The 23860-nt window shown below is 38.5% G+C and overlaps 1 protein-coding gene and 1 non-coding gene across 2 annotated transcripts; one reads left to right on the forward strand and one right to left on the reverse strand.

The window, feature by feature from the left end:
• Nucleotides 1–306: 306 nt before the first annotated feature.
• LOC143997990 (ribosomal protein S6 kinase alpha-5-like) lies at nt 307–23806 on the reverse strand. The gene is made up of 6 exons (XM_077493789.1): nt 23632–23806; nt 22847–23049; nt 22053–22492; nt 2109–2284; nt 1391–1593; nt 307–996 (listed from the first exon to the last, which is right to left on the reverse strand). The coding sequence occupies exons 1-6, from the start codon at nt 23804–23806 to the stop codon at nt 307–309; spliced, it is 1887 nt and encodes a 628-aa protein (XP_077349915.1).
• On the forward strand, nt 19781–19911 carry LOC143999846 (small Cajal body-specific RNA 8). Its single transcript, XR_013278167.1, has one exon.
• Nucleotides 23807–23860: the final 54 nt, after the last annotated feature.

Consider the following 23860-nt stretch of genomic DNA (forward strand, 5'->3'; position numbering starts at 1 on the left):
AATTTGAACTTATGCTCAGACCTAACGTTTAACCCTACCTATCATATCAAGTTTTGCCCACACTAAGATTTTTTTTTTCCTGAAATATATCACTTTCAGGGCCATCTTACCTTTTTATGATGCATTGATCCATAATTCCCCCCAAAAAATACTGTAGATAAGCAATCACGTGAGCAAAAAAAATAAAAAATCAGCAGTGTTGTAAGATTTCTACGTTCTTACCCTCAACTAGGTCACAAGTCTTTTACAATTCCCCAGCGTGCATTCAACAATTTGGTCTCTTGATTACCAGGTGATCAAAATGTTTTATGCAATCTCCACCTCAGCTCCTATAGCGAGGGACGTTGTCTCGTGATCAGGTAGAGGACACAAGGCGGCACTTGCTGTTGCTCCAGAATGTACGTCATGTCCTCTGTAGGCCATACGTATAACAGTACTCCTTGTATGATTTTCTGAAAGTATTTCTGCTTTCCATGGCACATGAAGGTATTTTAGAATGTCCATGGCTGAGCACCTCGCGGACGCATTGAGGGCCAAAAGGTCCCAGAACATTTGCCTGGCTTCAAGAGAGAATTTCCTCCACTTTTCTGGTGCCAAGGTCAGATCCTTTCTGACTTGCCACCAAGCAAAATCTCTGTACATTGGATCATGACCCTCTGCTCCTATCCAAGGGAATGATCCAGTCATAGCGATGTAAATCATGACCCCAAAGGCCCAGATATCAATGCTGGGGTGCAGAAGCAATTGTTCTCCTGGTTTCAAGTTACACTGTTCCGGAGCAGTGTATGGTATGAACCAGGACATGGGGGGTGCTTCGGTTCCCTGGAGCCTTGCCAGTCCAAAATCTGCCACTTTGATAATATTACATTCAAAGTCCATTAGCAGAATATTGTCCGGCTTGATGTCACGGTGGACTATCCCTTTGCTGTGCATGTATTCCAATGCACTGGCTATCTGAGGAACACATCTCTTCACCAACTCTTCATTTAAACCAACCTATAACAAAAAAGAAAACAGGACACAATTAGTCACTAGACACCACCATGGCAAAACTGAATCAAATAAGAAGCCTCTCTTATCCATCATACAGAGACATAGAATATTAGCTCAATATACTTGAAAGGATGCTTAAAGGAAACTTGTTGGTATACAAATATCAGAGTCACCATTGATGGTGCAAGATCCAGGACTATCATCCTTAACCTTGCTTCACAGCTGAGAAAGTTACATATCTAAAATCAAGCCTATAAATCAAAATGATACACAACCCCATTAACTCACTGTAATGAGCGGGGAATCCTTAAACCTCAGAAATACTTTAAAGATATTGGAGGGCAGAGATGAAATCTTTTCTTAACGTAAAGATAATTCATTTTTCAGACAAACTTACATTTGGCTTTATTAGGGAGTAAAGAGTTCCAGCTGTCGCCACCTCCTGGACAAACACGTAGTCTACGTTTGTATGAAAGGAAACTTCATGGGTCCTGATGATGTTGGGATGGCCGCTGAGGCTGAAGGACATCCCATATTCCACCAGAAAGTTGTCCATTGGAACCTTCTGTTTGCTAAGAAGCTTCACGGCCACCAACTGACCTGTCAAACAGAGAGAGAGAAAAGAGAATTAGTAAAAACTTGCTAAAAGCCTTTTAAAAGTGTGCTGAACGCTTGATTAAATCTACAGCAGTGACTCATTAAATTACATAATCATCACCCTAAAACTGGAAGTGAGGGGTTCTTTAAGAACTTACTTTTAAAAAGGTACTTGGAAGCAGCTTTAGGAACTTAAAAGAACGCTGCTTAAAGCGAGGTCAATGCTTTGTGAACACTTCCTGTACACAATGCTCAGGATAATATTCACAAGCTAAAGTCAAACAATTTGTGTATACATGTTGTCCTACGGATTGTCTACAGATAAGCAATTCTATTGATTCTTGGATGTCAGACTTTGCATTTTTTTTCCAGAACAAACATACAAGTCTCTTCTACCTGCTGGCAATTTAGCATTTTTTAAAGTTTGTTACACTAGTTCCATTCAATTAATATGATTCCGAATCATGACTAATACTAAGAAATGATTTTCCTTACATGAATTAAGCTATAACATTTACCTGAACCCCGATGTTTGGCCAGGAGGACCTTTCCATATGAACCCGTCCCAAGTTCTTGAATCGGGTCAAAGTGCTCGGAAACCTCCATCATCTTCAGGTTTTCGGACGTCTGGGTGAGGAGTTGGAGGACCTGCCTTGCGGTGTTCTTGGTAACTTCTTGGATGTTAGAAGCCATTCTAGAATCACAAAAAAATAAATAAACAGCATTAAACATCTCTCTGAATATTGCCCAGCGTCTAGGGTCAGTATTTTATAACCATATGGGTCCCAGTTGGGGAGATATCCTATTCTGTGTGGTCACCAAATGAAGTCTCACCAACATGGACACATGACAATTAAAAGCCGACAAAGACTTGGAGATTTAAGCTTTAAGCATTTTAGGAAAAATAATATTAGTATTTATCCAAGACGGGGAGGAAAGATAGATAGGCATGTATAGAAATACATAGGATTAGACTTTATACAAGCTTATGTTTAAGAAAGAGGAAATATTGATACTGAAGAATTTTTGCATTCTCCTATTTTATCTTCCACGTCTCTGTTTTTGTATCTTTTTTTTTGTGAAATGAGAATTTAATAAAAATAGTTAAAAAAAAAAGAAAAAAAAAAAAGCTGACATTATATACCAAGAAATGGGTTTTGGCTGATCGGATCTCTAAACTACAGCACTTGTAGAGAGCGGCTGGTAAGAACGACCAACATTCTAGTCCCAAATAGAGGTGTGAATGTCACCGGTATTGTAACAATAGGGCAGAAGAGAAATTAGACCACTTTTGTGCAAGTTAAAAACAAATTGGAATGGTGGAATTTGGAACCCAAAGTACTATTAAAAAAATAAATTTAATAAAAATTGGATTGTGCTTTCACACCCAACTGACGGATCGTGGAATCATCAGACAGACAATCTAAGATTTCACATTTAAAATTTTACTTCATAGATATATGAAGACAGAACCTCTCTATGTATCAGGTTGGTTGTATTAAAAAAAAAAAAAGTATTGCAACATATTGTGGATTTCTAATCTGTATAGATCTCTACTGACCATAAATGGCAAGTGAAATAATAAAAATCAATATAGATTTAACCACTTGCTTACTGGGCACTTAAACCCCCCTCCTGCCCAGACCAATTTTCAGCTTTCAGCGCTGATGCAATTTGAATGACAATTGCGCGGCCATACAACACTGTACCCAAATGAAATTTTTATCATTTTTTTTCCCCACACATAGAGCTTTCTTTTGGTGGTATTTAATTACAGCTGGGAGTTTTATTTTTTGCTAAACAAACAAAATATATGCAAAATAAAAAAAATAAAAAATCATGTTTAATAGTTTGTTATAAAATTTTGCAAACAGGTAATTTTTCTCCTTCATTGAAATGCACTGATGAGGCGGCACTGGTGGGCACCGATAGGCACAGATAAGGCAGTACTGATGGGCAAAGATGGGCACAGATAAGATGGGCACGGATCGGCACCACTGATAGGTGGCACTGCTGGGCATGGATATGTGGCACTGGGGTGCAGCACTGTTGTTGAGGCAGATTGTGGGCACTGATAGTTGGCACTGTGGGCACTGATGGTTGGCACTGATGGGGGCACTTTTTTATTTTATAGGTGGCACTGTCAGGGGGCAGGTGGGCACTGATACGCTGGTCGTGATGGGGACTGAGGTCCCGATCACGGCCGCCGGTGATAGGCTTTTTTTTTTCTCCTTGCGCTGCCAGCACGAGGAGGAAAAATAGCCGATTACTGGCTCTGTTTTGTCACATGATCAGCTGTCATTGGCTGACAGCTGATCACATGGTAAGGGGTCAGGATCGACCCCTTGCTCGGATCCGTGATCAGGCGAGTCTCATAGACTCGCTGATCACAGAGCGCGCAGGCCGCTCGTACACGGGACGACGTCAATAGACGTCGTCCCGGCAAAGCAGGTCCGCGTTGTAGCCGTCATTCGGCTATAGCGCGGATCTCTAGAGGTTAAAGAAACAAAAACAAGTATTCAGTTTTGGACCACAGTCCATGGACTTTAACACACAACACCCATAGAAGTAAAAATACCAATTTTTATTTTTGCAAAGTTTCAAATCAAGTTCATAAAATCAATAAAAAAAAAAAAAAAATATCAAAGTAGCATATTTGCACCTATCTTTCAATAGGTGGTGGTGGCCCCTGAACATCTACACCAAGAACCATACAATACACTAACAGCCAGTGTTGTAAAATAGCCACAGATTTATCTCTACTCTGACCATACATGGCAAGTAGAAATAAAAAAATAAATAAAAAAAAATTTAAATTTATAGAACATTAAAGAGTTTATCTTACTTCTAAGTTATCTGTAGACTGCAGGTTCAAAAACCAAAACCCTATCATTTTAAAAGGGAAAACCTATACTGCTCTAACAGGACAAACCTTAGTAAATGAAGGTGCAGATGGTTTCCCACTCGGTCTTCACTAATGGAATCTTCGTAGACTTCCCAACTTGTCAATTTTCTCTTGAAATAATTGCAATATGAAGTAGTCAATGGAAATAACAAACTCACTTTTGCTTCAAGTAATAGTAAGATAAGTGGAAGGACTGGATATATGTGGGGTTTATATGGGAGGAGAGGAGTGGCTTTTGCTAATTGATGGGAGATTCTGATTGGCCAGCACACAGGAGCTGCTCATTAACATATGACTGGAGAGTTTGGAAGGATCTAGAAGGGTGGAGCAGGTAGGTCCGTATCAATGGGGTTTGTGTATTCTGTTTTGTTGTGTGGAGGGTTGAAACTTCAGCCTGAAACTAAGTAACCTTACTGATTGTAATAATTGTTATGTAATGAACACGTTTATTAACCACTATATTCCAAACATTCTGAAGTAAACTACACTGGCACACTTTAGCCATGTAAAGTTTGTTTTAATTTATTTTTTTGTAAAAATATTAAAAAAAATAAACAACAACAGCAACCAAGAAAAGAGGAAAAAAAACAAAACAAAAAAAACATACAAACCAAGTCAAGTTACCATACGAAATAGTAACAAAATCCACATAATTAATACATCATCTAGTTTTCAAAAATATTCAAAATTATTCTATTTTTCAAAATATTTGAAAACATTCAAAAAAAAAAAATCTGAAATATTCAAAGATATCAAGAAACAGTCATAAATACTCCAGAACAAAAATGCTATATAAAACAACAACTTCTGACAGGCCTTTCCCATTTACAAACATACCCGAACCTTATTCTAATTTAACTGATCACTTCCCCAGAGTAGTAAAAAGTTACTATGGTGACATTATATTTCTCTAGTCAGGGTGTGTAAAAAATAAATATAATGCAATATATATCTTAATTTCAATCTCACACACTTAAAAAAAAAAAAAAAAACAACATGAAAAAGAAAAAAACAAAACAAAAAAAAAAAAAAAAAACACATGCCTCTTACTAAATACATTGGACTGTCTACTTTCCAAAAAGGGTCAGTTGAGGGGTATCTATACATTCCTGACATTTTTGGGCCCCAAGAAGTTAGATTTCAGGATTGATTGATTTTCAGATATATCCCATAGTTTGTGGACCTATAACTTTCCTACGGATCAAATAATATACATTTTCTTTTTGCTAAACTTTCAGTCTTTTTCCATTTATTTAGCAAAAAAAACCCCAGTGGTGGATTAAATACCACCAAAAAAATGTTCTATTTCTGTGAGAAAAAATGATGATACTTTAGTGTGGGTACAGTGTTGTATGACCGCGGAATTGTCATTCACAATGTGACAGCGCTGAAAGCTGAAAATTGGCCCTGGGCAGGAAGGGGGTGAAAGTGCCCCCCCCGGTATTGAAGATGTTAAGATTGAGATTAGAAAGTGATGTATCTATCCATTTTCCTCCATATCTTTACAAAGTTAAGAAGGATTACATTGAATGTAAGTATATTTTTTAAACATTACATGCTTGTCTATTTCCCAAATCCAATCCCCAAGAGTAAGATGGTTCGGTGAAACCCAACAAGAGGCTATAAGATGGAAGCCATTGTCTGTCTAGGTAATCACCTCTACTATTTTTTTGGGTGTTGGAATTGGAATTCATTGTCAAATGTTTGCCTAGGTATGTAGGAGGTATCACCTCTACAATTGATTGATTGTTTACTGTAATTACTGAATCCTGTCACCATTGTCCTCAGTTCCTCCTCTATATATTGTTTGTTGGGTGTGGACTGAAACCGTTTCAGGGTAGATCTTATTGTCATGGTAAATTTCTATGCTTCAACACCTTAGGTGTTCTGAATATTCCGGTCTCAGACTAATAGTTTAAAAATATTATGTTTTTTTGATTACCTTTGTGTTATTTTACTATTACTTCTTTTCTTCACATTATCTCAACTTGTTAATGAAAAGTTTTAATGTAATTACTTGGAAACCATGTGTTCCATCTGCTAGAAACGGCCACTTTGTAGCTCATACTTGCCTACTTTGTAGCATTTAAGCATAAGAACAATTAATTTGTACATACAAAATTGGAATTTCTGGTGATTTAATATTTCATCACATAATCAAAGACATCAACACAACAATAAAATAATTTCTCTTAAAATTATAAAATAGCCCCGGGACAGCCCCAACCAACCATAAAAGGGGGTGTTCAACTGTGCCGTAAACTACTAAAAAAATAATCTCTTGTTGCTCATAACACAACTTTTTGACTTTCTCCAGCCAGAAGAAAGGACGGATATATATTATATTATATTATATTATATTATATATATATATATATTTTATATCTCTCGAGGAGCCAAAAGATAGATAATACCAAATTTTAAATAGGTTCCAACTTCAAAAAAGTTGCCAATTTAGAGTGGATGATAGATAATTTTCCTGGGACCACAGTAGCCGATTTAGTTGCAATGCGGGTCTATACCCAATTTCACCCAAACGCGGCTTCAACACACAGCTTAGACAAATAATGTGGGAAAATGATGGATTAATAAACTGCCCTGCACACTGTAAATAAGGTTAAAAATATAAAAAAGGTAATATACAATCCCTACAATTTTGGGAGAAAAAGGTTCATTAACCACTTAAGGACCGAGCCTCTGAGATTTGGTGTTTACAAGTTAAAAACTGTTTTTTTGCTAGAAAACTACTTTTGAACCCCAAATATGCATACAATAATATATATATATATACATACATACATACACACATATACGAGAAATTATAGCACTTTTGTGTAAATTAAAAACAAATAAAAAACAAATTGGAATGGTGGAATTTGGAGCCCAAAGTAGTATTTATATATATATATATATATAATTAAAATTGGATTGTGCTTTCACACCCAACTGAGGAATGATGGACTTAGACAATCTAAGATTTCACATTTTAATTGTATTCATAGATATATGAAGACAGAACCTCTCCATGTAGCAGGTTGATTGTATTAAAACAATAAGTATTGCAACATATTGTAGATTTCCAATCTGTATATGGATCTCTACTGACCATAAATGGCAAGTGAAATAATGAAAATTAATATAGATTTAAAACAAAAAAAGTATTTAGTTTTGGACCACAGTCCATGGACTTTATTGGCACACAATACTCATAGAAGTAAAAATAATTTTTATTTTTGAAAAGTTTAAAATAAAATAATTCATAAAATACATTTAAATAAATAAATATCAAGTAGCATATTTGCACCCATTTGTCAATAGGTGGTGGTGGCCCCTGAAGATCTACACCAAGGACCATACAATACACTAACAGCCAGTGTTGTAAAATATCCATAGATGGATCTCTACTCTGACCATACATGGCAAGTGAAATAAGAAAAATCTATTTAAAAGTTTAAGGAGCATTAAAAGAGTTTATTTATCTCACTGCCAAGTAATCTGTAGACTGCAGGTTCAAAAAGAAAAATCATTTTTTAGAGGGAAAAGCTATACTGCTCTAAAAGGACAAACCTTAGAAAATGAAGGTGCAGATGGTTTCCCACTTGGTCTTCACTAATGGAATCTTCGTAGACTTCCCAACTTGTCAATTTTCTCTTGAAATAATTACAATATGAAATAGTCAATGGAAAAACAAACTCACTTTTGCTTCAAGTAATAGTAAGATAAGTGGAAGGACTGGATATATGTGGGGTTTATATGGGAGGAGAGAGTGGCTTTTGCTAATTGATGGGAGATTCTGATTGGCCAGCACACAGGAGCTGCTCATTAACATATGACTGGGGAGTTTGGAAGGATCTAGAAGGGTGGAGCAGGTAGGTCCATATCAATGGGGTTTGTGTATTCTGTTTTGTTGTGTGGAGGGTTGAAACTTCAACCTGAAACTAAGTAACCTTACTGATTATAATGATTATGTATTGAATATTTTTATTAACTGCTATATTCCAAACATTCTGAAGTAAACTATATTGGCACACTTTAGCCATGTAAAGTTTGTTTTAATTATTATTTTTTTATATTTTTACCAAAAAAAAAAAAACTAAACAACAAACGCTACCAAGAAAAGAGGGAAAAACAAAAAACATAGAAACCTAGGTCAAGTTACCACACTAAAAATAGTAACAACATCCGCATAATTAATACATCATCAAGTTTTCAAAAATATTCAAAATTATTTAAAATATATAAAAAAAAAAAAAACACATTCAGAAATATTCAAAGATATTAAGAAACAGTCAGAAATACTCCAGAACAAATGCTATATAAAAGAGCAACTTCTGATAGGCCTTTCCCATTTACTGACATACCCAAACATTATTCTAATTTAACTGATCACTTCCCCAGTGATCAGTTAAATTAAATGTACAACGTTACTATGGTAACATTATATTTTTCTAGTCAGAGTGAATAATAATATATTCACACATACATTTAAAAATTTTTTTTTTACAAAACACGGAAAAAAAAAAAACTCTCCATGCCTCTTACTAAATACATTGGACTGTCTACTTTCCAAAAAGGGTCAGTTGAGGGGTATCTGTACATTCCTGACATTTTTGGGCCTCAAGAAATTAGATTTCAGGATTGATTGATTTGCAGATATATCCCATAGTTTGTGGACGCTATTACTTTCCTACGGATCAAAGCATACACATTTTCTTTTTGCTAAACTTTCAGTCTTTTTCCATTTATTTAGCAAAAAAAAAAAAAAAAAAAAAAAAACCCCAGTGGTGGATTAAATACCACCAAAAAAAGTTCTATTTGTTTGAGCAAAATGATAATATTTTAGTGAGGGTACAATGTTGTATGACCGCGGAATTGTCATTCACAATGTGCCAGTCCTGAAAATTGGCCCTGGGCAGGAAGGGGGTGAAAAGTTGAAGATGTTAAGATTGAGATTAGAAAGTGATGTATCTATCCATTTTTCTCCATATCTTTACAAACTTTTAAGAAGGATTACATTGAATGTAAGTATATTTTTCAAACATTACATGCTTGTCTATTTCCCAAATTCAATCCCCAAGGGTACGATGGTGGGGTGAAACCCAACAAGAGGCTAGAAGATGGAAGCCGTCGTCTGTCTAGGTAATCACCTCTACTATTTTTTTGGGTGTTGGAATTGGAATCCATTGTCAAATGTTTGTCTTGGAGGTATCACCTCTACAATTGTTTGATTGTTTACTGTAATTACTGAATCCTGTCACCATTGTCCTCAGTTCCTCCTCTATATATTGTTTGTTGGGTGTGGACTGAAACCGTTTCAGGGTAGATCTTATTGTCATGGTAAATTTCTATGCTTCAACACCTTAAGTGTTCTAAATATTCCGGTCTCAGACTAATAGTTTAAAAATATTATGTTTTTTGGTTACCTTTGTGTTATTCATTTTACTATTACTACTTTTCTTCACATTATCTCAACTTGTAAATTAAAAGTTTTAATGCAATTACTTGGAAACCATGTGTTCCATCTGCTAGAAACGGCCGCTTTGTAGCTCATACTTGCCTACTTTGTAGCATTTAAGCATAAGAACAATTAATTTGTACATGATGCTAAATGTAAAGATACTCTTTAAGCCTGGTACACACCACTAGTTTTTTTTGGATTAAATGGAAAAAAAAAAAATGACCGTTTCATACAAAATTGGAGTTTCTTGGTGGATTTAATATTTCATCACATAATCAAAGACATCAACCCAACCATAAAATAATTTCTCTCAAAAATATAAAATAGCCCCTGGATAGCCCCAACCAACTATAAAAAGGGGGTGTTCAACTGTGCCTTAAACTATTAAAAATAATATCTCTTGTTGCTCATAACACAACTTTCTGACTTTCTCCAGCCGGAAGAAAGACGGAAATATATATCTCGAGGAGCAAAAAGATAGATAATACCAAATTTTAAATAGGTTCCAACTTCAAAAAAGTTGCCAATTTAGAGTGGATGACAGACAAAATAGGGGATAGCCTATGAAGAGGCAGGCCAATGAGAAGGGAGTTGCAATAGTCAAGGCGAGATATAACAATGAAGTAAGGATGGGCTGAACACCCCCTGGTTCGGTTTGCACCGGAACATCCTGAACATTCAAAAAGTTCTAGCGAACATGAAAACTCTATTAAAGTCTATGGGACATGATCATGAAAAAGCAAAAAAGTCCTCATTTTAAAAGCTAATATGCAAGTTATTGCCATAAAAAAAAAAAGTGCATAGGGACCCGAGTACTGCCCTGAGGGACATATCAATGCAAAACTTTTTTTTTTTTTAACCGTTCATTTTAAAAAGACACAACACGAGTAGAGGAGAGCTGATCGGATTCTCCTCTGACAGGGGGGAGTCTGTACTGATTGATTATCAGTGTAGCCCCCCCTCCCCGAGGATTCCCACACTGGACCACCAGGGATGCCCACCACTAGTCACCACCAGGTATGCCACCTTAGACCACCAGGGGTGCCAATCAGTGCCCACAATGGACATTGTTTGGCATTCATCAGTACCATCCATTAGTGTACAGTGTCACCTATCAGTGACCATCCGTGCCACCTATGTGTACCCATCAGTGCTACATATCAGTGAAGGAGAAAATTTACTTATTTACAAAAAAAACGTATTTTTTCAAAATTCAGGTTTTTGTTTAGCAGAAAATACCACCAAAAGAAAGCTCCATTTGTGGGGGAAAAAAAAAAAAAAATTATAAAATAGATTATATATATATATATATATATATATAATCTATCTGGGTACAGTGTTGTACAACCTCACAATTGTCATTCAAAGTGCGGCAGCACTGAAAACTGGTCTGGGCAGGAAGGTGTAGAAGTGACAGGTTTTGAAGTGGTTAATTATTTTTTTTCTTAAATGACGTGGTGTCCCCTCCAGTGAATTTTAAGGGGAACCCCACACCAAAATGTAAATAAATAAATGACGTGGGATCCATATCCGAGCATGCTGCCTGGCAGGTCAGGAAAATGGGAGACGCGTGATTGAACGCCCCTCCTCCTCCTGAACCATATCAGGCCACATGTCCTCAACATGGGTGGGGGGAACCTCACATACACACACACACACACACACACACAGTAGGTTCACCATCCAGTCTTCGGTGCAGTTCTCCAAACTCTGTTTAAACATAACTCATGGTGGTTTGACTCATCCTTAAGGCTCGATGCACACTAATGCGTTTTTTGATGCATTTTACAGGGAATTTTTTTTAACATGGATTCCTATGGAACATGTTCACATCAATGCATTTTTGTGCCTCTGCGTTTTTGGAAAGGGTCGGGGACTTTTTCCCCACAAAATGCAGCGTTTTGCAGGTAATAGAATTCAATGGACCCGCATCCAAAACGCAAGTACTACGTTTTTAGGTCTTTTTTTACATTGTATATAGCTGGTTGCTAAGGAGGGGGCCCAGGAAGCCTGGCCGACACGTCCTTAACAACCAATGAGTTATCAACTGGCTTCCAACTATCTATATTTACTGTGTGGGGTCCCCCCGGTCCATACCAGGCCCTTGGGTCTAGTATGGATTTGGAGGGGACCCCCCATGCAAAAAAAACCCCCAAAAATAGAGGTCCCCCAAAATCCATACCAGACCCTTATCCGAGCATTCAGCTCAGGAAAGGGAGGGGACAAGCGAGCAGGGGTGGGTGCTTTGTGGCAGGGGGGCTCTGCGCCCTCCACCCCAAAGCATCTTGCCCCCATGTTGATGGGAACAAGGGCCTCTTCCCGATAACCCTTGCCCGGTGATTGTCAGGGTCTGTGGGCAGGGGGCTTATCAGAATCTGGAAGCCCCCCTTTAAAAACAAGAGGGCCCCCAGATCCCAGCCCCCTCCTATGTGAATGAGTATGGAGTACATTGTACCCCTACCCATTCACCACCCGGTGACCCCTGTCCCATGCCTATATAAAAGTCGTTGTGCACCGCACACACACACACACGATACTACAGCGAGAGGGAGCGTCGAGTCAACATTGGAAAAAAAGAGAAGAGGTCAGAAGACAACAGAGAAGACCGGGCAAGAGCTAGCAAAAGAGCAGAAGAACCAGAGAGCGCAGAAGTTGGAAGAGACCCCCAGAGATGCCTAATAAAAGATTTCTCAAAAATTGTCTACTGTAATTTTTAACACTAAACTACTTTTTTCCAGGTGAATGGGTAGGTGTACAATGTACCCCATATTCATTCACATACGGGGGGGGGGGCGCTCGGTTCTGGTATGGATTTTGGGGACCCCATGCTATTTTTTTTATTTTTTTTTTATTTTGGCGTGGGGGTTCCCTCCGAATCCATACTAGACCCAAGGGCCTGGTATAGACCGGTTTTTCTCTCGGTTTTTTTATTTTTTATTTTGGCGTGGGGGTTCCCTCCAAATCCATACTAGACCCAAGGGCCTGGTATAGACCGGTTTTTCTCTCGGTTTTTTTATTTTTTATTTTGGCGTGGGGGTTCCCTCCAAATCCATACTAGACCCAAGGGCCTGGTATAGACCGGTTTTTCTCTCGGTTTTTTTATTTTGGCGTGGGGGGTTCCCTCCAAATCCATACTAGACCCAAGGGCCTGGTATAGACCGTTTTTTTTCTCTTTTTTATTTATTTTTTTACATTCAGCGGGAAGCCCTCCAACAACTGCTGATTCATCGGTTGTTAAGAATGCGGCGGCTGGCTTCCCGACTCCCTCCTTAGCAACCAGGTATATACAGGGTAAAAAAAAGTAAGATAAAAAACAAAAACAAAAAGCAAATCATGGCAAAAATGCATATCCAAAAACATGGCAAGCACTGCAGAAATGCTCAAAAGCAACATGCATAGATGTGAATCAAGCCTAATGCTGCAGTTGCCCCCTTAAAAAAAATTTTTATATGAATAAATGGCCCTAAAACATTAAATAAACCTAAAAACAACAAGATAGGCAAAAAAAATAAAATAAAAATTATATATATATATATATATATATATATAGCGCCCACCCCAAAACCACTGTAATACACTGCAAAAGTATTGTTAGTAGAATACAATATAGTGATACATATGACACTGAATACAGCTCATAGCACCACACTGAAAGCACACTACACTAACTGGACTTTCCCATTACCATACATTGGTTGTCCTTCAGAACAGAACACAATATTACAGCGCACACATGCAACAAAGACATTGACCTCCTGCAATGCTTATTTAAAACACCTAAACATGTTCAAAAAACATGGGGATTTGGTCAGCCCATATTGCTATATGGTACTTAAGCCCACTTACCGCATCAAAATTCCCCATGATTAGTGGGGCCTATACTATCCATAGATCAGGCGCTCTTACTTCTCTGAGCCATGGGAGACATACACTCCTCTATATGGGAGAACTAAAGGTCTCCACCTATGACACAGGTGGACACTAATGAGAGGCACTGATGTCTATTGTATGGATTCTGACCAAATTCTCTTGGGCAGAGGAACCCCTCCCCCTCATCAGTGCCTCTCATTAGTGTCCACCTGTGTCATAGGTGGAGTCCTTTAGTTCTCCCATATAGAGGAGTGTATGTCGCCCATGGTGCAGATAAGCAGGAGTGCCCATTCTATGGACCCATGATCCATGGGGTACTTTGTTGTGGTAAGTGGCCTTAATCACCATCTAGCAATATGATGTGACCAAATATCTATATTTTTTTTTAATGTTTAGGTGTTTTAAATATCCTTGCAGGAGGTAAATGTATTTTTTGCATGTGTGCGCTGTAATATTGTGTTCTGTTGTATAGTCTTATGGCTACACTATCTTTAATGCATTGTTTAGGGTGCCCCCCCCCCCCAAATATCTTATCTGGTTGTCCTTCACTCACCCTAAATTCACCAACACTGATAAGAGTGATGTGAAGTCGGCCTTTATAGTGTTTGGGCTGAAACTTTACTGAGACCCAACATTGGCCAACATCTTACACCTGACTAGAGGTCAAGCAATGCATTAGGGGGGCATTTGGTGGGAGGAATTCCATCCAAACCAAATCCATAAAGTTCAGATCTTCTCTAAACCGCGTTATACCAATATAATGCTGGGCTGTCCAAATGTAATCATACTGTAACCGTACTAAATCATAATATTACTGGCTGTAGATAAATAGTGGTGGTGAGATATTCTATTCCTATATAAAGAATCTAGTGACTATAATAATATCTTATGTGATTATAAATTGCAATCATGAATTACAAATTGAAACCCTATGTGATCCTCCCAATGACAGCCTGTGTAGAATACACACCTCTATATACACATGTAGCATTCATATGCAATAGAGAAATTTGCAACCCTGTGCGATAATTGCAGTGACAACCTGTCATTTACATCAATCTATATAAAAGTGCATCAATATACAATAATCAATATAGAAATAAAGGGAACGGTGTTTGAAGTGCTCTTGTGCCAAACTAATTCATTCATTAATCTGTGTCCATAAAATCGCAGCATAAAGTCCATTCATAACTCCTCCGTTCTTCTGGGGCTCATTACAGATGATATAACAGTAAAGTGCTCGTGTCCGCTCTTGTGCCCCCCTTTGGTGTAGGTGCTCACCTTAGAGCGGGTGACCTCGCACCTGAGCTCCGTCATAACACACTTTTATACCACCTCGGGGGTTTATGGTCGGCATTTAGATCCTTGGATGGTTGCAGCAATATTCATATGGAAAACAGAGGAAACTGCATAGTGTATTACCGTTTTTAAAAGCTTTATTTAAAATGACGATATTCCCTATATCAGGGTATTCGCATTTAGTAGGCGCTATGAGCGCACCGCTCTCTATGAAGCCAAACAAATATAAAGACGCTGTACTGATGTGTCCTCTCCGCTCTGAGAACACTCCACTGTCTCACAATCCCTCCTGTCCCCTCACCCCTATATAACCACAGCCAGTAATATTAGGATTTAGTACGGTTACCGTATGATTACATTTGGATGGCGCAGCATTATATTGGTAGAAAACTTTTTTTGGCACGAGCATATGGGACGTGATCAATGCTGGCAGCTGTCCTTCAATCATCTCTCATTATCATTTGGATTTTTACATTGTAGCTCACAAGATTGTTTGGAGAAGACAATCTTAAAAAGAGTGTTTGTTTGCAGTTTGAACTTCTGCTCGGACCTAATGTTTGGCTCTGCCCTACCTATCATCAAGGCACAGCAGCCCAGGCAGCCACCTGAGGGTGGCAGGAGAGGGGGGGGGGTGCTAATTTTGGGGGTCAATCAAGAAGAGCTTATGTTGGCGCAGACTCTGCTCACACATTTACATAGCTGAACCCAACACTGCAGATGAAGTGACAACGCCTGAGGAATAGATTGGAGATGGGGACGTAGGGGCACCTGATCTATGGGGGCACCTGATGGGGCTCCTGCTTGATGGGGACACCAGATTCATGGAGAATCTGATGGTTAGACCTGCTTTATGGGGACACCTGATCTGTGGTGTCCCTGATGGGACACCAGATCGATTGGTCACCTGATTGATGGGGATGCCTGATTTTTGGGGGCACTGATGGTGAAAGCTGATCTATGGGAACACTGAGGGATACCTGTTCTATGGGGGGGGGGGCACCTAATCAGGTGTCCCCATAGATCGTTGGGGGGGGCTCCTGCCCTAAGGGGATACCAGATCCATGAGGACACCTGATCTATGGGGACACTGTGTGAAATGGTAATTCCTTCCCTCTTTTGTGATACGGGAAGGCTTATCGTTTTTGGCCTTTACTTATTGCAATGTAACTTTTTAGCTGTTATTCTGTCTTTCAGTATGTATATCAACTTTTTTAGTAAGGAATATTGAAACTATATTTAAAGATATTCCTTAGGCATATGTCCAGAATTAATTTCAAGAACAGGTGAAAACAGGCAAAAATTATAAAAAGATTAAGGTGGAGGGCCACCCTGAAAAAAAAAGACATTAAAAACTACAAAAAAATCTAAAAAAAAAGAGAATTTTTTTTTTCTTTTTTTACTTACCAGAAATGCCTGTTGCTCGGCATATAATCCTAATCTGCCTCTTCCTCCTTCTCTCCTCGTCTCGTTGTCTTTTGGGTAATGGGTCGCTCTGTGTTCTGGGAACTGTGTGTCTCAGAACACAGCGCGTCCCATTCACAAAGCGCTGCGCAACTCGCGCATGCGCAGTAGGAAACGGGGCAGTGAAGCCGTAAGGCTCCACTGCCTATTTCCCTTAGAAAGAATGGCAGAGCCGAGGGACGGGTCGGCCTCAGGCGGCCGACATCGCGGGCGCCCTGGACAGGCAAGTTGGCTTATTAAGTCAGTGTTTGCAGCTGCTGACTTTTAATTTTTTATTTATTTTTTTACGGCCCTCCTCTTTAAGGATCTATCCATAGTAGGTATGCAGAACAACGTCTCCTTGATATAACAAGTTGCACTGCAATATTTTAAGGCCCCACAACGATCAGCCTTCCCATATCAAAAAGGAGGGAAGGAATTACCATTACAGTGATATTGGAATAATAATAATAAACGGATTTGTAAAGCGCTGCACAAACTATTGGCGCTATATAAATCCTGTATAATAATAATTTGGCCATAGGAGCAACAATTGGAAAATTGGAGGACATTGTTAATAATTAGAGCATCAGAGAATGAACAAAAATAATTGAGCTGTCAGTATTTTTCTTAGTTTGTTAACCTCCCCGGCGGTACGATTATTTCCGATTTTTGGTGTTGAAAGCGGTACAATTATTTTGCAGGGAAATTTGGCGTTTTATATCGTAGGCCTGTAATTCTTAGAAATAACTCACTTAAATCTGTCCAAACCAGAGTCTACTAGACATCCCGGGTATAATACAGTTTGAAAAATTCATCATAAATTTAAATATAATAAATAATTATAACAAATAATAAAAATTATTCAATAATGTAATCAAAAACCACAGAAATTTTGCTGAGTTGCAGAATTTTCGCTGTCATTAGATTTGGTGTTTGATGATGAATTTCCCCACAAATCGCTATCGCTCAATTCTGCGAGTGATTCTAATCTATTATCGCTGTTTTCTAGCTGGTCTAAAATCACTTTTGACATAAAGGGAACCTTTTTGGTTGCTATGGGCAATCTCCAAATTACAGGCAGAAAAAAAACAGTATTAATAATCTAAGAGTGCATGCAGGGCACTGCACAGACCACTAGGGACAAAAGGGATGTGTAATTTTTTATTTATTTTTTTCTACACAGTATTGTAATATTACAGTGTACTGTGTGTGTTTTTTTTTTTTTTTATTTGGCGTCGTTCTCCGTCCCCGTGCATCACAGGGAACGGAGCTCGGTGGAACTCGGCACTGTGTGAATCGAGCGGAGGAGACGGCTCGCACACACAGCGGGGAGACATCGCAGGATCCAGGGGACAAGGTAAGTAACTTTCCTTGTACCCTGCGATGCAGCCCCTCGCTCGGGGTTACCGCTAATGGTACTGGAATTCCACCCCGAGCCAGACTCGGGAATACCGCCGGGGGGGGGTTAAACTACATAAAGCTAGAAAGACCATTGGTGTCAGTGGTAATATAAAAATATGAAACAGAAATTGCTGAAGAAACTCTTAGCCCTTGTACACACGGTCAGAGAATCCGTCGGAATGTGTCCTATCGGACCGTTTTGTCGGATAATCCGACTGTGTATGGTATGCATCGGACTGATTCCGTCTGACCCAATTTTCCAACATGTTGGAAATATTTCCCGACCAACTGGTTCGATCGGACATACTCCGATCATGTGTAGCGAATTTTGATCGGACCAAGTGCCACGCATGCTCAGATCAAATTCCTACATCAAAGCTATTGGCTACTAGCCTGAATGTAGTCCCATCGTAACGAATATACGTCATCACGTTCTGAATGATTGTATTTTTCGACAACTTAGTCGGACCGTGTGTATGCAACAGTTTCGGACAAGATCCGACGGATTTGGTTGTCGAAATCTCCAACCGTGTGTACAGGGGCTTAGAAACCTCTGGAGGAACCCCGGTGGTTGAGAAATGATGATCTAGGCAAATTCTCTTAATTAAATGGAATGGCTCGTTTTGGCCAATGTGGACATTCTTCAGTGGTTTCCCATTTTATAATGCCAAGGTTAAGGCTTTCTTTATACCATAAAAAAATCTAGTGTTGTGTTTATTGTTTAGAATAATTTATATCTAACCCAGTTGTATTGTACAGTATTCAGTATATAAAGAGTATAATAATTTCCATTATATGATATACACCTGGATTGTTCTCAGTCAGTAACTCACCAGGTAATGAAGAAATGATCAGGATGTTTGGAAATGAATCTCTAGAAATAAGCCCAGACATGGCAGTTCCGATATTCCTATCCTGGAAAGTATTTTATGCTGATGATATATTTATACCCCCCCCCCACTTTTTTTTTAAAATTTATTTCCAAAAGTCCTTTTTTAAACTAAATTAATTGGTGTACAATGTTGGTAGAAGGCATAAAAACCAACAAGAACCCACAGCCAATGTTGGATATAAGCCCAGACATGGCAGCTCCGATATTCCTTTCCTGACAGCTCCCTTTTAATTCTTGTACAAATATTTTTTTTTATGCTCATTTAAATGTGTTGTCAAAGTTTTTTTTGTTAAATTAAGCCCATTGTTATACAATGTTACTGATGTATGAGAACCAACAAGAAGATACAACCCAAATTACATTGATAATTGAGAATAAAAAAGTATCTGGTCCCTATTCCCTCTTATATTAGAAATTCAGTCTACAATCGGGTAACAAAATTAAATTGACATAAAGCAAAAAAGAAGACCTGTGACTCTTGTTTTCACCACATGGAGAGGTCATAGGAGTTCTTATCATTGGAAGTAAAAGGAAGTGAGCATAAAAATGTAATGTCACCATCTGTGTGTGTTCCAATACTGGGATAATCATGGGAATTTGGCATTCCCTGAGGGTCACATTCGGGCACCACTCTTCCCAACAATGGAGGTTGGTCTTCCATAGACATGGTCATTGTGATGGAAACAGTATTGGAAGTCACACCTCAGCCAGGTATTCTACCTCCTCTTTACCATATCAATTCACCAATCCATCACCATTGAGATGATCAGTTGTGTCCTGGGTGTAAAATGTCTCTATTTTGCAGGTCGATATTAATTGTCCAAGGAAAACCAAAGTGTATTTAGTGAACAAAGCTAATCTGAGCTGTATTAAATTTACTTTATTAAAAAAATAGTTACTATTTTAAAATGTGTTTCACTAGTGGGGGATTGATACACAGATGGAGATAAAATCTGCTTCATTTGTCTCAAAATCTCCCTAGAATAGAAATGCTCTCTGATGACCGGGGCGAAATGAGAGAAATCGTCACGGACAGATACGGAGCGGACACATGCTAATTTAAGATGGAGTTGTATGTATGTTAACATTCTTTGGGGAAAAAAAAGTGTTTCACTACATTTCAAGTACTTCTTTGAGAGGCAAATCCATGTAGAAGGCATCACTGAGTGAACAACAGGTGACCTAAAGGGAAGCTACATAGAAAGTGTATTGTCTTTATACAGTCTGTTCAGACTGGTAGAATTATATTGACATGAAAGATGGAATCACATTCTCCACGTTGAATGAATAATTGTGACTTCCTTCTTGTACACAATCTTCCCTTTTTTCCTTTATTTTTTTTATTTTTTTTTATTTATTTTTTTTATAAAGCAGAACTACACAAAGTTACATAACTACTTGATTTTTGGGGGACCTTTGGATGGGGTCTTCAAACCTTTTATTAAATAGAATCCAGAAAGAAAACAATATTTTCCATCACTTTGAAACCATTTTTCTTTGTAATAAATTATTAAAATTACTGCTTTTGATGGGGTTTTTTTTTTTAACTTGTGAAAGGTTTCCAGGATGGTGCCCCCCCCCCCCAAAATGCTGTTTTATTTTTATAACGTTTGTCTATTAGACAGAAAATAGCCATATTAGTCCTAAAACATTAAAGTTAAAAACTACAAGAGAGGCAAAGAAACAAAAAAATATAGCGCTCATCCCCAAAAAAACAACGCTAAACTTAACTAAAACCTTTTATTTGGCTTACTGAAAAGAAAAAAAACTACCTACTATTAACAAAATGCTAATGCCACATACACACGATCGGAATTTTGGACAGGAAAAACCTTGGCTGTTTTTTCAGACGGAATTACGCTCAAGCTTGGCTTGCATACACACGGTCACACAAGTTCTCTGAACTTTTGACTGTCAAGAACGTGGTGACGTACAACGGCACTAGAAAAGGGAAGTTCCATACGAAGCGATGATTCTGAGCATGCTTTTTATTAATTTTTTATTTTTATTTTTTTCCACATAAGCAAAAAAAGTAGGAAACCTGCTCTCAATCTTTTGCTGGCAGAAATTCCGCCAGTAAAAGTCCGATGGAGCATACACACGGAATGGAATTTCTGACCCAAAAGCTAACGTCCTGACTTTTGCTGGTGGAATTTCCGACGTATGTACGCGGCATAAGACACAGCGCAAAATTTTAAATCCACCCTAAAAAGAACTGTGGGGCCTGTTTATATTGAAGTGAATACAACCAAGTTTTATACTTCACTTTCCATAACCACAGATACTGCAATTGTCTGAAAGTATCATTTGAAAAATATATACAGCATACAATATAGTAACACTGAATACTGCTTATAGCACCAAACTGAAAGCGCACTACACTAACCAGTCTTTTCCATTAACAAATGTCAGTTGTCCTTCACTCACCCTAAATTCACCAACACACTGACAAAAGGGGGCTGTGAAGTTGGCCATTTATAGTGTATGGGCTGAAACTTTACTGAGATCCAACATTGGCAAACCTCTTGCACCTGACTAGAGGCCAAGTATATGAACATTACCTGAGCCAACGATAGCTCAAGCAATGCATTGGGGGACATTTGGTGGAAGGAATTCCAACCAAACATCCTTAATGTTCAGATCTTCTCTTTACAGTCAGAGTGTTTGCAGTTTGAACTTGTGCTCGGACCTAACGTTTGGCTCTACCCTACCTATTGTATAGAGTTTTGCCTACACTATGATTTTGTTTGTTCCTGAAGCATATAATTTCTAGAGCCATCTTACATTTTTATGATGCTTTGATCCATAATAAAAAATGTAGATAAATCAGAAAAGGGCAAAAAATGTGTGTTCTAAGATGTCTGTTTTTTCCTTCAACTAGGACACAAGTCTTGTACAATTCCCCAGAGTGCATCTATCAAGTCTGCCTCTTGATTATCAGGTGCTCAAAAGGACCTATGCAATTCCCACCTCGTCTCCTATAGCAAGTGAAGTCTTCTCATCGGGTAGAAGACACGAGGCGGCACTTGCTGTAGCTCCTGAATGGACATCATTTCCTCTGTTTGCCATTTGTATTCCTTGTGTGGTTTTCAGAAAGAATTTCTGCTTTCCATGGCACATGAAGATATTGTAGAATGTCCATGGCTGAGCACCGCTCGGAAGCATTGAGGGCCAAAAGGTCCCAAAACATTTGCCTGGCTTCAAGAGAGAACTTCTTCCACTTTTCTGGTGCCAAGGTCACATCCTTTCTGACTTGCCAACAAGCAAAGCTCCTGTAAATTGGGTCCCGACCCTTTGCTTCATTCCAAGGGAATGATCCAGTCAAAGCTGCATAGATCAGGACACCAAAGGACCAGATATCAATGCTTGAGTGTAGAAGCAACCGGTCTCCTTGTTTCATGCTACACAGTTCTGGAGCTGTGTAGGGTATGAACCAGGACAAGGATGGTGCTCTGCTTCCCTGGAGCCGTGCCAGTCCAAAATCTGCCACTTTGATAGTATTACATTCAATGTCCATTAGCAGAATATTGTCCAGTTTGATGTCACGGTGGACAATCCCTTTGCTGTGCATGTATTCCAATGCACTTGCTATCTGAGGAATGCAGCGCTTCACTGTATCTTCATTTAAACCAATCTATATAAAAAAAGAAAACCGGAAAAATTAGTTACTAGACGCCAACTTGGAAAAATGTAATCAAATAAGAAGCCTATCTTATCCATAATACAAGGACATAGAATATTGACTCAATACACTAAAAATATGAGAGTCCCCATTGCTGGTGAAAGATCCAGGACCATCGTTCTCAACCTTGCTTCATGGCTGAGAAAGTTGCATGCCTATAAATCAAATGATACACAATCCCACCAACTCACTGTAATGAGTGGGGAGTCGTTAATCCTCAGAAATACTTTAAAGAAATTAAAGACAAAGATTAAACCTTTTCTTAACCTAAATATTATTCATTTTGTATACAAAAAGAAAACTTACATTTTGCTTTATGAGGGAAAAAAGAGTTCCAGCCGTTGCCGCCTCCTGGACAAACACATAGTCTTTGCTTGTATGAAAGGCAACTTCGTGTGTCCTGATGATGTTGGGATGGTCATTGAGGCCGACAGACATTCTGTATTCAACCAGGAAGTTGTCCATTGGAACCTTCTTCTTGCTAAGCAGCTTCACCGCCACCAACTGACCTGTCGGAGAGAAAAGAGAACTAGTAACGTGAACCGAATGCAGAAGCTTGCTAAAAGCCCATTGAAGTGTACCAGAAGCTTGATTAAATCTACAGCAGTGACTCATTATGATGCATAATCATCCCACCAAAACTGGAAATGAGGGGTGTTTTAAGAACTTCCTTTGAAAGGTACTTGGAGGAAACCTACAAGAACACTGCTTTAAGCAAGGTTAATGCTTTGTAAATGCTTCCTATGCACAATGCTCAGGATAATATTCACTATCTGAAGTTAAACAATTTCTGTTTACACGTGGCTTCAAAGTTGTCCTACGGATTGCCTAGAGATGAACAATTCTATTGAGTCTTGGGTCTGGGATGTCAGACTCTGCATTATTATTATTATTTTTTTATTTTTTTTCCCCAGAACAAATACACAAGTCTTTTCTACCAGAAAAAAAATAGCTGTTGGCAATTAGCTTTTTTTTTTTTTCTTTAAATCGTTTCATTAAATTTTGGTTTTTATGGCTCTGATATGATTTGGAAGCACAATTAATACTAAGAAGGTATTTTTTCTTTATATGAATTAAGTTACAATGTTTACCTGAACCCCGATGTCTGGCAAGGAGGACCTTTCCATATGAACCCGTCCCAAGTTCTTGGATGGTGTCAAAATGTTCTGAAACTTCCATCATCTTCAGGTTTTCGGAGGTCTGGGTGATGGGTTGAAGGACATGCCTTGCGGTGTTCTTGGTCACCTCCTGGATATTAGAAGCCATTCTGGAGTCGCAACAAAAAGGAAAATACAGATTTGCTTCTCTTGACCTAATTAT

Source organism: Lithobates pipiens, unplaced genomic scaffold, assembly GCF_037356315.1.
Source record: "Lithobates pipiens isolate NorthernLeopardFrog02 unplaced genomic scaffold, aLitPip1_a1.2 Scaffold_19, whole genome shotgun sequence".
Taxonomy (NCBI): domain Eukaryota; kingdom Metazoa; phylum Chordata; class Amphibia; order Anura; family Ranidae; genus Lithobates; species Lithobates pipiens.

What these genes read in the sequence shown, in the direction of transcription:
- LOC143997990 (XM_077493789.1), bottom strand. Translation starts at nt 23,806, where the DNA reads ATGGCTTCTAATATCCAGGAGGTGACCAAGAACACCGCAAGGCATGTC. An exon ending in TGCCAGACATCGGGGTTCAG is followed by an intron (nt 23,050 to 23,631) that starts GTAAACATTGTA and finishes TCTCTCCGACAG; the next exon opens with GTCAGTTGGTGGCGGTGAAG. An exon ending in ACTCCCTAATAAAGCCAAAT is followed by an intron (nt 997 to 1,390) that starts GTAAGTTTGTCT and finishes TTTTTGTTATAG; the next exon opens with GTTGGTTTAAATGAAGAGTT.